Source organism: Anomaloglossus baeobatrachus, chromosome 7 (assembly GCF_048569485.1).
Source record: "Anomaloglossus baeobatrachus isolate aAnoBae1 chromosome 7, aAnoBae1.hap1, whole genome shotgun sequence".
In the NCBI taxonomy this organism is placed as follows: Eukaryota; Metazoa; Chordata; class Amphibia; order Anura; family Aromobatidae; genus Anomaloglossus; species Anomaloglossus baeobatrachus.
Genome location: NC_134359.1, coordinates 178,812,801 through 178,827,569, shown reverse-complemented (window position 1 = coordinate 178,827,569; position 14,769 = coordinate 178,812,801). Strand labels below are relative to the sequence as shown.

The following is a 14,769-nucleotide window of genomic DNA, read 5'->3' as shown; positions in this document are numbered from 1 at the left end:
AGAGGCGTTGAGGAGGATGCATTACGGAGAGAGGGTTGGGGAGGTGAGAGGAGGAGGGGGAAGGGAGAAAAGAGAGGAAAACATCCCAAAGTCTGGGTCCTCTTCCCTCCCCCTCTCTTTTTTTTTTTGTTCTTCTTCTTTCTTTCTCCATCTTCTCTCCCCTTGGTCCTTTTTTCTTTTTCTCCTTTGTCCAGGAACATCATCCAAATTCAAATGAAGTGGGCCTGTTCTGGGCGGACTGATGGCTACCTGGAGTCAGAGATAAGTAGGACTGGAGAATCTTGCTGAGGTTTTGACATACTGTGCTAATTTTTGCATAATTTTCAAAGGCTTATTCAAGTTAGTCCGGGCATAGAACATATATTTTTTGGGGGGTGATTAGGGAGCTACATATTTTGGCTAGGAATAAGGGAGCTCACCAACGTGGCGGGAAGCGCCGTGGATTTCTCGGAAGGGAAAATATGTTTTACAGTTACATGCTTTTTGTTGTATTTGTTATATTTGCAAGGTGGGGAAAGGGAGTGTCGATTTTGTGGTACCAACTGTGATTCTAGTGTCGAACATCTCGTCTTCCTTGATGCAGGGGCCCATAGGGGAGGGAGTAGTAAAAGCAGAATACACAGGTAAACATGATACAGATAACTACGTGGAATGTTAAAGGGCTGAGATCACTTAACAAACGAGCAATGATATTGAGACATCTGAAAAGACTAAAGACAGACATTGCCTTATTACAGGAAACCCACTTGGGGGGGGGAGGACTTTTTCCGCATGAAGAAACATTGGGTGGGCACCGTTTACGGGGCAGCGGCACAAGGTAGAAAAGCGGGCACTATGATTCTAATAAATAAACAATTCAGTCATGAGGTAGTGGCACATGAGGCAGACGACCATGGAAGGTGGCAGCACTTAACAATCGTTAGTCCAGCGGGTAAACTCAGTATTTATAATGTCTATGGCCCAAATTCACAACAAATCACATTTCATGACGACATAAAGGCCACCATATTAGCAGATGGGGAGGCTAACATTATAGTGGGAGGCGATTTTAACACCGTCCCAGACTCAGCTGAAGATAGGAGGAGGGGTGAGGAGGGGACAGCTAATGTGGGCAGGAGTTTAGACAATAGGGATGTAACATTAGAAGACGTAGGACTGAAAGACATCTGGAGACTAACTCACCCACATGACAGAGAGTATACACACTTCTCTCACCCTCATGATAGCTGGTCACGTATTGATCAGTTCTGGATCTCGCAGGATTTACTGAGTGGAACGCAAGATTGTGTGATAGAGAATATGGTGATCTCTGATCATAGTCCGGTGAGATTGGGCATTAGAGAGAAATTCAGGAGAGGTACAGATATCATATGGAGATTCCCATCGTTCCTTCTCAGGCAAGATAATTTCCATAAGGTGCTACAGGAGTGGTGGGGAGAATTCGCAGAGGACAATAGGGAACATAGAGAGTCCCCAGTGATATTTTGGGAAACGGCAAAAGCGGTCCTAAGGGGCCGTCTGGTGGGGTACGCAGCCATGATCAAACGGAAAACCAATGAGAATTATAATTTCCATAGTGAAGCAGTACGGGTAGCATATACAAATTATGTGACAAATAGATCTCCCATGACAAAAGGCAGATGGCTGGAGGCAAAAGAGGGATTTGACGAATGGGCCAAAAAAAAGGAACAACTATTCTGGTCGCACAAGGAGGTTGACTTACATAGGTTTGGCAACAAGGCGGGAAGGATGTTGGCCAATCTGGCAAGGGGCAGCAGAAAGATGACAGTGATCTCTAAACTGAAAACAAAGGGGGGAAGAGGTGACTACGGATCCTAAGGACATTAATAAACTGTTGGGAGATTACTATAGAAAACTATATGGGTCAGGGAATAACGACATGACTGATGAGGCAGAGTGGCTAAGACAAGCCCAAATGCCTAGCTTGACGGAGGAAGATTTGAGTGCCTTAAACGCAGATATCACAGTAGAGGAGGTGACGAGAACAATTGGGGAGCTTAACACCAACAAGGCACCGGGACCTGACGGTTTCAATAGTGAATTCTATAAGGCTCTGAAGGATCTGATCTCGCCGGATCTAACCTCAGTCTTTAATGCTTTCCTGGGAGGGGCGGAAATACCCAAAAATTCCAACATAGCATATATTAAATTACTCCCCAAGGGAACCAAGGACCTGGATGATCCCTCTAGTTATAGACCTATATCGCTCATAAATCAGGATTTAAAAATTATGTCCAAGATCATGGCTAATAGACTGGCCGAGATCTTACCTAGGATCATTACGAATCACCAGGTGGGGTTTATTAAGGGGAGAAATGCCGTTACCAATATCCGAAAGACAATTCTAGTGGTAGACGCGGTTAGACTGGGTCTCACTGAGGGAGGGGCTAGACCTGCCCTAGTTACACTTGACGCAGAAAAAGCGTTTGATAATGTAAATTGGGGGTGGTTAGACAGGGTAATGGAGGCCATAGGGATTGTAGGCAAGATGAGACTTTACATTAGAAACCTTTATGCCAACTCGGGAGCTAGGGTACACACTCCGGGCTTTCTATCAGACGTGTTCCCTTTGATGAAGGGAACAAGACAGGGTTGCCCATTATCTCCTCTTTTATTCAACCTGGCAATCGAGCCGTTGTCAAGAATACTACAGGGACAAAATAGCTTTAAAGGAATCAAGATAAGGGGTTCAGAAGTAAAGACAGCGCTTTTTGCTGATGACATCATACTTTATATGGGGGACCCCGGTGCGGATTTGCCACAGACTCTTGCCTTGATTGAAAAATTTGGCTCATTCTCCGGTTTCAAACTGAACAAAAAAAAATGCGAGATCATGTTCCTAAACGGGCATCATGGGACAATGGGGGGACAAATAAGGGATGGCTGTCTATGTGGAATTCCTATAGCACAATCTTCAATTAAATACCTGGGAGTGCATATAGGAAGATCGGTGGAAACAATCTATAACTTGAATTATGGACCGCTAATCAGGAAAATTATAGTTCAATTAAAGGGATGGAAAGGTCTGCCACTTCCATTACTGGCAAGATGTCACCTGATAAAAATGATGAGCTTTCCTAGGCTGCTGTATCCCTTCCAGACAATCCCGCTATTGCTAAAACTAAAGGATGTGAATAAGCTCAACTCCGCGTATACAGAATTTCTGTGGAGGGGAAGGAAACCCAGAATAAAGCTGCGTACGCTGATGAAGTCAGCAGAGGAGGGAGGTCTAAACTTTCCAGATGTCCAAGGGTATAATCTTGTATGTATCATGAGGCATGTAATTGATTGGGTGAGAGGAACGAGTAGGCACTCAGATCATGCGATGGAAACGAAATATGCGTCACCGTGGGATCTGACGTCCATTCTGCACTCCCCACTATCCAGGGTTGAAGGGCACATAAGGAACTCAATTATATTCCGAGACACCATGCTAACATGGAAGTCGGTAAGGAAAAAACTGGGGCTCTCATGGAAAGTGTCCAAGTACTTGAACCCCTGGGCATTCCCAAATTTTCCCCTGGGACGAGAAAACAAGCTATTTACTAGATGGAAAGAGAGGGGAGTCAGGAGAATGATAGATGTTATGAATGTGGAGGACAGGAGGTGGATGACAGGTCGGGAAGTGTTGGATAAGTACAACCTTAATAGCTCACATGTCATCCAGTATGAACAATTGAAACATGGAATAATAGGAGACCTGGGTGTGGTTGGAAGAGAGCTGAACAGAAGTTCGATTGATAAGTTACTGGAATGTGATGTAACAAGTATAAATGTCTCTAAAATTTATCGATCGCTAAGGGGGGTGCTTATCTCACGGGAGGATAGTCGGACTTTAAAAGCGTGGGGGAAACAATTGGGAAGGGAAGAAGTGGTGGATGATATACTGAGAGGATGGGTACAAGTGTGGAAACATATTACCAATGAGAGATGGAGAGACACTCAATTCAGAATTCTACATAGGGCCATTATAGGTTTCAACATACCAGGTAGGGATAGGTGGTGTCCTAAGTGTCAAAAAGAAAAAACGGATATGCTGCATGGGCTATGGGAATGTGAGACAATCGCTAGGTTCTGGAACCAAGTCAGACTATTTGCCCAGCCAACATGGGGAATTTTCAGCAAACTAGACTTAATGGTGTGGATTTTCCACTCCTTTGAGGGAGGAGTAGGAGGAGGACCGAGCGCGCAGGAAAAGAGGAAATACGCAATAACGCATGACATAGCCATGATAGCTAAGCGTTGCATCTTAAAACACTGGATTCAAAGGGAGGGCCCATCCATAAAGGAGGTTGTGGGCGAACTACACAACCTTCTGAAGTGGGAAAAACTAGAAGCGGAGAGGGATAAAGATGGGTTGACAGCCAAGTTTTTTGTGAGATGGAGACATTTTATTGAAAGCCAATTCACACAGGGAGAAATAATTAACCTGATGGCACCTTTTGTTCACTCGGAGTGGTATATCCTGAGCGATATCCAGGACAGCCTGGGTAAACTGAGAATCACCTAGGAGGGGGCTCTGGCGGGAGGGGGAGACGAGACGGTTGGGAATACCAAGACACGCTAGCAAAATTGAAATCATTCAGGGACGACACAGAGATTTAACGAATTGTATTGCATATGTTATATTATATTTCATTACCTCTGTTTTGGTTTAATGTTACTGTATACTATCTTAAATCGAACAGCAACATGGAACTCCAAATTGGGGTATCACCCACCTCTATGTCACATTTTGTCAGACGAATGTTCTTCTTTTGCAATGATACTTGTCATGTTTTTACAAATTTGAAAAATCAATAAAAAACGTTTTGGAAAAAAAAAAAATATAAGTAGGTTAGTCCATCTGGTTAATGTGATCTACCCATAAGAAAATACTTTAAAAGGTCAAGAATCTCTTTGTTAGTAATCCAGTTTTTAAGGAATTAGACAACGTCTGAAGAAAGGACTGGTAATTTAAGATTTCACAGGTAGTTGTTAAGTAGGGAAGACAGATGGTCTAGATCCTTCAGTAGAGTGTCCTGGAGATTATATATCGTCTTATAAAAATCAAGGAAAATATGTGAGATAGCTGATGGGTTGTAATGTAATGTACCCAAATTATCTCAAAGGGCTTCAGTGGCAGATGCCACAAATCGTTAATGAAGAAGTTGTTGGGCAAGCAGCAAGTGTGCTTTATTACCTTTTTCGTAGAACTTCTTTTTAATGTACAGTATAGAAGAAGCTTCTCAGCCTTAAACATAGATAGGTCTTGCATCCTATCCCTTACAGCGATCTGTTTCCTCAAAGTCTCAGTTAATGGGGAACTGGCAAAATAGGGAATCTGTCACCCTTTTTAGTTATTAATATGGGTATATACAGAGTGGGTCATAAGTATGGATGCACCCTGATAAAATGGAAGTGGTTGCTGACATCACCTTACCGTTTGTGGCATATTAGTACATGGGAGGGGCTAAACATTTGAGGCCGGGTGACGCCCATAGCGGCCATCTGCAAAGCCGCCATCTTGAATTGAACTTTACTTTTTTCAATGGGAAGGGGGTCATGTGAACATCAAACACAGAGAATTGCACAAGAAAAACAATGGTGTGCTCATTTTTAATGTAGCTTTATTCATTATTGAGTTATTGACATGTTTGTGACATGGACCAATGACAGTAACCCACTAAAGGATGTGCTCAAAGTGCTGCCCATTGTGTTCAATTGTCAAAGTGATTCTCTTCTTCCACGCTTGAGACACCGAGAGAAAAATACTGCAGAAGAAATGCTACCATAGGCATCCTATATCAGTTGTTTCAGGTTCCCCACATACTAGATCCTGGATTGGCGGTATTGCTCTCAGTGTGTCAAGAGTGGGAGAAGAGAATCACGTTGACAATTCCGCTGCCAACACAGCCTCCACTGCCAACATAGCCCCACTAACACCGCCCCTGCCTCCTGTGACTCAGCTCCACCACCGCTGCTGTCCCCCTCTAGTAAGACAACATGGGAGTATAAGACAGACAGACCCTTTTTTTTTTTTTTTTTTTTTTTTACTTTTATCTCTAAATTTAGGGTGCGTCTTATAATGCGGTGTGTCTTATAAAACGAAAAATACTGTATGTTAATTGTGTTGCTAAACTAAAAATTGCTGTAGCCACAGAAAGGACTGTGCAGAACATAATCACTGCTATGAAAACTGAGGAAGCTCCTCATTAGATGTCCTACACATGTGAATATTTGGCATTCTACAGAGCTTTTATGACATTACATGTGCAGACCCTAAAGTGGCCCCAATACATTTTGTGGCTTTTTTTAAAGAAGACCTTTCAACAGTCTAAATGGCCAGTTTTTGCTTTTATTTTATTCTTGGTGCTCCTCTGAGTATTCTGGGGTTATTTTTGGTTCTAATTTGTAAATCACCATATGTTAATATTCTACATATCCGCTTCTTGTTCACTATGTACTGATGCCTGTGACGCTGCGGTCAAATGCCGGCTATTCCCACTTGTCGTTTCATGCACATCTGCATTTCTGACCTGACATTTTACTGTCTGACATGGTGGTCACCTGACCAGAGCGTCAACTGAAAGCCCTGTCATCTGATTGGACCAGCCAATAATCACGACACTCGCCAGATCTTTTCATTGATTGGCGCACATGAACAAATGCTAGCCCTGTGATCTGACATCAGTGCACTGACACATGACTGAATGACACTCTCACTGTGTATGCATTGGGATATAAACTGCACTAGTATGATATCTCCATCTGATGTGTTTTAATATTTCGATGTATGCATTGGTTTTACCTGGTGCTATTATGTGGCACTCATTCTACTGGTCACTTGCATTTTAAATACCTGTGTCACCTCCTCACCTATGACCCCTGATGAAGCATTTGTGAATCACATGTTGGGTATTTGTTTGGTGAGCTCTTTATTACTATACACTTACGGTATGTAACTTTTGTTACGGGACATATATTTATTGGCATATCTGCTTAGACTTTTGTACCATTAAATATATAGCCCTACCTCATTGAATATTTATCTGTACACATCGTTATTGCTGTTTAATGTATATGCGATGAGCTATTTATTCCATTTTATTACGAGGGTTCCCACAACGGCTAATCTACTAATGTTATGGTTTGTCTAAATTTCTCAGATTGTTTATATATTTAGATTTTAGGATTTGTACTCAATAAAGTTTAATATTTTAAAGGGAACCTGTCAGGTGCAATATGCACCCAGAACCATGAGCAGTTCTGGGTACATATTACTAATCCCTGCCTAACCGTCCGTGCATACATTAGCATAGATAAAGAGATCTTTAGAAAAAACATTTCTAAAGATCTTTTAACTTATGCTAATGAGCGCGGGGACTAGTCCCAAGGGTGTTAGATCCCCCGACTAATCCATCCTCTTAGCATGTTAGCACGCCTACAGGTGTGTACTAACATGCTATTCAATGCAGCATCACCAGCGGTGCCGCGAGTACCTGTGTTTGCGTTTCTGAATGCCTGGCACTTCCAGCCATGCGCATTAGACCTCTCTGAAGCTGGGAGGCATACGTCATACTGCACATGACCGTAAGTGTCGGGGCATTCAGAAGTACGAACACAGGTACGCGGGTGACCACAGGTGGGCGTGCTAACATGCTAAGAGGACGGACTAGTCAGGGGATATAACGCCCTTGGGACTAGTCCTTTCGCTCATTAGCATAAGATAAAAGATATTTAAAAATTCTTTTTCTATTCAAAAGTCATTGGCCACAATCTACAAAAATATACCTTGCGTTGCTTTTATAGAAACCAATTATAAGATAATAACGCGCTGGTATTACACACCCCATAAATTGCATTTAATTAACCCAGAAACCTCAAACAAATGCTGGAGAAACTGTGGAAATTCAGGCAACATAACTCACATATTTTGGTCGTGTCCAAAAATTAAGAAATTCTGGAGAGACATTCAATCACTTATAAGGTCCATTACACAGCTAGATGTAGCTCTAACTCCAGAATTAGTTCTTCTTCTCAAACATTGAAGCGATACCTAAACATTTTAGGCCCATAGTAATACATATTCTACTAGTGTCCACTAATCTCATTGCATCCAAATGGAAAAGTGAGAAAGCTCCTAATATTAAAGAAGCTAAGGAGAAACTAACTACATAAAACTTTAGAGTACTACTATGCCATAAAAAATAATACTCAAACAAAGTACATCACCAAATGGGACCCATGGCCAGAGCCCAATCACCGACAGACTATATAGCCCAACTGACGTTAAGAAAACACTAACTATATTCGAGAAATACAAGCTCACTAATAATTCCAGGCTTGAAGCTCTAGTCTTTGATACCTCCCTGATCTAAAACTCACTAGAATTATATGTTTCTGATATCGCAAATTTGCTGGACTGTCTACGGAATCCATGTCAGGAAGTTGTTAATTTTATTTGTTGTTTAGTTATGTTTTGCAAAAAGTTAATTTATAAGCAATTGATTTGACCAACAAAATATACTGCTTGATGTATCAACACTAAAACTGGAGGGTCAAAATATGTGCATTTTCTTAACCTTGTTATTACTATCTATATGTCCTTAAATTTTGTAACGCATGATTTCAAGATTTGTTAACTACAAAACCTAATAAAAATCATTTGAATAGAAATTCTTTTTCTAAAGATCTCTATCTATGCTACTAGATACAGGGACGGTTAGGCAGGGATTAGCAATATGCACCCAGAACGGGCAAAAAGTCACCATCTACCTTCTCTAATATTTAGTCGTTTTTATTTTTTTGCCATGCCCTGCACTTTTTTTTATTTCTCAACATCCACTAGTTTTAGTTTAACCACATGTAAACAGTTAAAGGGGTGGCCCAGGCTTGGGACATGTCTTCAGTCATTCTATGTGACTGCAGACTACTGAATCATGGCAATTTGTGATCCCTTGTTAGGTGGCCACATGTATTTGCTTTACACACTTTCAGTCAAGTGCCAACTAGGTTAAGCAAGTTTCTCTAAATTAATTTCTATTGAGAAAAGCTGAATGCACCAAGTTTGCGTGTAACTGAGAGTATGCAAATCACATACATGCAGACATGACCAGCCACTCCCACCAAATAATTGTGACAGTGTGCGCACTGCACACTGTGAAGATATGGAAGAATGCAGTCATGTAGAGTAAGGATTGCAGACTTCTGTTCTAAGCCTGGACAACCCCTTTAAGTGCCATGTTTGGCCTGCACTTTCATTATTCTCCCTTCATATATTTATAGTAAAGCACTGTCTTGACATAATTCTGTGACTTGTATTGTTCTTAGCTCTGGGATCAGTTAAACAAGAAGACTCATTTCTGAATCTGTTTGAGTTACTGTACACAATGGATAATTTTATATTTACACTAAAATATTGCAATAAAACTATTGACAAGAGGTTTCTTGTTTTACATTTTGTTACAGGAAGGCTCACTACCTAATGTTTTGGAGGAGAATATATTCCAACTCAAAAACAATATAAAACCAACTGTAAGAATGACCCACATTAACAGGAAGCAGATGCTCCACCAACAAAGAACAAAATGAACAATTAGAGCTAGAGGGGCATCAACAGAGTGTGTGTGTGTGTGTGTGTGTGTGTATATGTGTGTGTGTGTGTGTGTGTGTGTGTGTGTGTGTGTGTATAAATATACGTGTGTGTGTATAAATATACGTGTGTGTGTGTGTGTGTATAAATATACGTGTGTGTTAAATATACGTGTGTGTGTATAAATATACGTGTGTGTGTGTGTGTATAAATATACGTGTGTGTGTGTGTGTGTGTGTGTGTGTGTAAAAAGGGGAGATTTTCTGAAATCTGAACACTTGGAGAGAAAACCAGTGGATTCACAGTGCACAAACATGATTTTGGTTTCTAAGAAATACACTCTGGAGTAGCTATATCCTCTGACTAGCTGCCCTCTTAGCATGGTAGCACACCCACAGGGGAGTACTAACATGCTATTCAATGCTGCATCACCAGCAGTGCCGCACGTACCAGTGTTCACTATGACCGTGCTTCTGAATGCCCGCAACTTCCAGTCATGTGCAGTAGATCTGTCTGAAGCCGGGACGCGTACACCTGGCTTCATACTGCGCATGACTGCCATTCAGAAGTGCAGTCAGAGAAAACATAGGTGCGAGCTGCACCGCTGGTGACACTGCATTGAATAGCCTGTTAGTATGCCCCTGGGGGCGTACTAACCTGATAAGAGGGCGGACTAGTCGGGGGATGTAGCACCCTAGGGACTAGTCCCCGCACTCATTAGCATAAGATAAAATATCTTTAGAAATACTTTTTCTAAAGATCTCTTTATTTATGATAGTGTATGCAGGGATGGTTAGGCAGGGATTAGAAATATGCACCCAGAACTGCTGTGGTTCTAGGTGCATATTGCACCTGACATGTTCCTTTTAAACACTTATGTTCAGAATGAGGAGTGGAAGACCACTACTGCCCCAAACCCACATGCTGTGAACCAACCCTTCCAGCCAAGACTATAGGGTAAAGGACATGCATGACAGACAAACATTTTGCATCTGTAACTGCTTGCTGAAGCAGCTTCCATTACAGGACTCAACTGAATCAAGCAAAGGGGATAAGACTTTTATTTTTGTCATCCACAGTATTGTCTTACACAAGGGAAGCAAGAAAACCCTACTATCATTGCTTTGTGCATGCTTTGGAAATAATATTCTAGCACTGATGTTTTGTTAAAAAAAAAGTCAAAAGGCAATTGGAAAAGTTACCTTCCTTTGTGTGTGTTGGCTCATGCATTATTTTCTGGTAGCACTCAAACTGGGCGGTCATTATCTTATTCCTTGTAACACCAACTACTTCAATCATTTGCTCTTCTGCTTCTGGAGGTTCCTGTATCTGCTCATCCACTGTATGAGTCTATGGAAAATTGAAGATTCACACATATATGTTTAGTAAATATATAGTATAGAAAAAAAAGAATAATTCATGACTATTTACAGTTATGTCCAGAAATATTTGGACAGTGACAAGTTTTGGCCGTTTACCAAAACATATTCAAGATACAGTTATATATATTCAACATGGGCTTAACATACAGACTCTCAGCTTTGAGGGTATTCCCATCCTAATTGGTGTAAGGGTTTAGGAATTAAAGCTCTTTGATATTTTGCGGCTTCTTTTTCAAGGGATCAAAGGTAATTGGATATTTATCTCAAAAGCTTTCCAATGGGCTGCATGTGCTATTCCCTCATTAATCCATCACCAATAAAGCAGGTAAAAGGTCTGGAGCTGATTCCAGGTATGCCATTTGTATTTGGAAGCTGTTGCTCTGAACCCACAACATGAAGTCAAAGACGACCTCAATGGAAGAGAAACAGACCATCATTAGTCTGAAAAAAGTAATAGTTCCACCAAAGATATAGCAGAAATGTTAGGAGTATTGAAATCAACAGTATGGTTGGGGCCATATGGGCGACTACTGCGATTCTCGCATGACAGTCGGCCCACCCTGGCAGCACAGCGGGAGCAGAGTGTCACTGCGACTGAGGTCCAAACATGCGATTGGACCACAGCTGCGGGGGACGGGACGGCTCTCAGGAGGGGCGGGCCGGTGCTGCGGAGGGGAGGGAGGGATTTATCTCTCTCTCTCCTCTGTTGCCGGCTATTGCCATTCTCGCCCTGCAGTCGCAGTACACCGGTGTAATGTGAGTGCAGTGCGATTTTTTTCTCACCCCATAGACTTGAATGGGTGCAAGAGAAACAAGGATCGCATTACACTCACAGCATGCTGTGATTGTTTTCTCGGTCCGAATAGGGCTGAGAAAATAATCGCTCATGGGTGCTGGCACACAGGCTAATATTGGTCAGAGTGGAATGCGATGTTTTATCGCATTCCACTCGCTCCGATTTTCAAGCTGTGTGTCTTAGACCTTTAGTACATTCTGCAATAAAAAGAGCACACTGGTGAGCTTGGGAACTCAAAAAGACCTGGAGGTCCACAGAAGACAACAGTGGTGAATGATAGCTGAATCATTTCCACGGTAAAGAAAAATCCCTTCACAACATCAAGCCAAGTGAAGAACTCTCTCCAGTAAGTAGGTGTTTCAGTATCGAAGTCTAACATAGAAAAAACTTCATGAGAGGAAATACAGAGGGTTCATCACAGGGTGCAAACCATTAATCAGCCTTAAAAATTGAAAGACCAGATTAGACTTTGCCGCAAAAAATCTAAAGAAACCAGCCCAGTTCTGGAAAAGCATAGTTTGGACAGACGAAACTAAGATCAACCTGCACCAGAACAATGGGAAGAAGAAAGTATGGAACAGGGTTGGAACAGCTCTTGATCCAAAGCACACTAACGCTCAGGCCTGCATCCTCGCAGGCACTTGCTCCCCTTGTCCGGCGTGGACACCGAAGTTCTCACCTGTCTGGGCATCCTGCTGCCTGGGTTCCATCTCTGTCTCATGCTGCTGCCTCCCGAAGCATCTGTACACCAGCTTCTGTCCTTACACCGCGCCCATGGCCATGCCCCTTTCTTAAAGAGCCAGTACCCTGTTACCCGGAAGTGCTTCCCAGGTCAGCTTGGAGACTGTAGGTATTTAAGGCTCCCTAGCTCTATGCTAGGTGCCTGGGCAATTAATTTAGTCATTGCCAGTTGTCAGATCTTATAGCACTTCTGCTGCTATTCTCTGTTGTCAGTCATATTGCTCATACTTGTCTGTATTGCAGAGGTCTGCTGCTGTTCACACTATCTGCTGTTGTTGCACGCCATCAGCTCATCCATGCGTCCCGGACGAAACCATTACACCAGCTGCTGCCATCCAGCTATCCGTCCATCCCGGATGGAACCTCTCTACCAGCTGCTGCCACAATCCTTTATCAGAGACTGTCACTCCCATACCCCTGGGGCCAGCCGATGCAACACCAGTCTTCCCGAGTGGCACCCAGACTTGTCCTGCAGCGCAACACCTCCACCATCAGGAGCTCTGGTGAAAACCAGGTTCGTGTCCGTAGTCAAGCCAATCTGAGTTTTCTGTGTGTTGTGGCTTAGTGGGTTCAATATATCTGTGCTCGCCCGGCGAGCGTAACACACACCACATGCTCTGTAAAACATGGTGGAGGCAGTGTGATGGCCGTGCATGCATGGCTTTCAAAGGCACTGAGTCACTAGAGTTTATTGATGATGTGACTGAAGACAGAAGGAGCAGGATGAATTCTGAAGTGTGTGGGGTTATAACCTCTACTCAGATTCAACCAAATGCAGCAAGGTTGATCTGATGTCAGTTCACAGGACAGATGGACAATGATCGAAATTATACTGCGAAAGTAACCCAGCAGTTTTTTAAGGAAAAGAAGTGGAATATTTGGCAATGGCAGAGTCAAAGACCCCATTTCAACCCCATTGAGCATGTATTTCACATGCTTAAGATAAAACTTAAATCAAAAAGACACACAAACAAGCAACAACTGAAGACAGCTGCAGTAAACACCCGGCAAAGCATCACAAAGGAGGAAACCTAACGTTTGATGTAGTCCATGGCTTCCAGCGTTTCGACAGCCATTGCTTGCAAAGGTTTCTCTACAAAGTATTAAAAATAAACATTTTATTTATGGTAAAATTAATTTGTTCAAATACTTTTGAGCCCCTGAAATGTGGGGACTTTGTAGAAAAATAGCAAGTAGCAATTCCTAAACATTTCACAGGATATTTTTGTTCAACCCCTTTAATTAAGCCTGAAAATCTGCACTCCTATTGCATCTCAGTTGTTTCTTTTTAAATAAAAAATAGTGGCCTGCAGAGCTGAAATCACAAAGATTCATTCACTGGCCAAATATTTCTGGACCTAATTGAATATCATGTAACTGGGTGAGATACTAAGGAATAGTTTATTGCTAACAAAGTACAATGTTCTTTTTACTGATGACAAGTCAGTGGATCCGGTTGCACTTCAAAGACACTGTAACACAGCCTTCTCTAAAGGTCCAGTCACACTAAACAACTTACCAGCGATCCCAACAACGATAGGGATCGCTGGTAAGTTGCTAGGAGGTTGCTGGTGAGATGTCACACTGCGACGCTCCAGCGATCCCACCAGCAACCTGACCTGGCAGGGATCGCTGGAGCGTCGCTACACGAGTTGCTGGTGAGCTCACCAGCAACCAGTGGCCAGCCCCCAGCGCCACGTGGAAGATGCTGCGCTTGGTAACTAAGGTAAATATCGGGTAACCAACCCGATATTTACCTTGGTTACCAGCGCACGCAGTTACACGTGCAGTGAGCAGGGAGCAGCGCACACTGAGCGCTGGCTCCCTGCTCTCCTAGTTACAGCACATATCGGGTTAATTACCCGATGTGTGCTGCAGCTAAATGTGCACAGAGCAGGGAGCAGCGCACACCGGGTGCAGCTGCACAGGGTACATATATAGGGTATAGAGTACAGGGTGCAGCTGCACAGAGCAGGGAGCAGCGCACACCGCTTAGCGCTGGCTCCTTTCTCTCCTAGTTACAGCACACATCGGGTTAATTAACCGATGTGTACTGCAGCTAAATGTGCAGAGAGCAGGGAGCAGCGCACAATGCTTAGCGCTGGCTCCCTGCTCTCCTAGCTACAGCACACATCGGGTTAATTAACCCGATGTGTCCTGCAGCTACATGTGCACAGAGCAAGAGCCGGCACTGACAGTGAGAGCGGCGGAGGCTGGTAACAAAGGTAAATATCGGGTAACCAAGGACAGGGCTT

At 42.9% G+C, this 14,769-nt stretch overlaps 1 protein-coding gene across 1 annotated transcript in view; it reads right to left on the bottom strand.

The window, feature by feature from the left end:
- CALCRL (calcitonin receptor like receptor) overlaps window positions 1–14,769 on the bottom strand; it is a 353,836-nt gene that overhangs the window by 179,004 nt on the left and 160,063 nt on the right. The window contains exon 3 of the mRNA XM_075317814.1: window positions 10,798–10,945. Coding sequence (XP_075173929.1) covers window positions 10,798–10,945 — 148 coding nt within the window. The remainder of the gene's footprint in view (window positions 1–10,797; window positions 10,946–14,769) is intronic.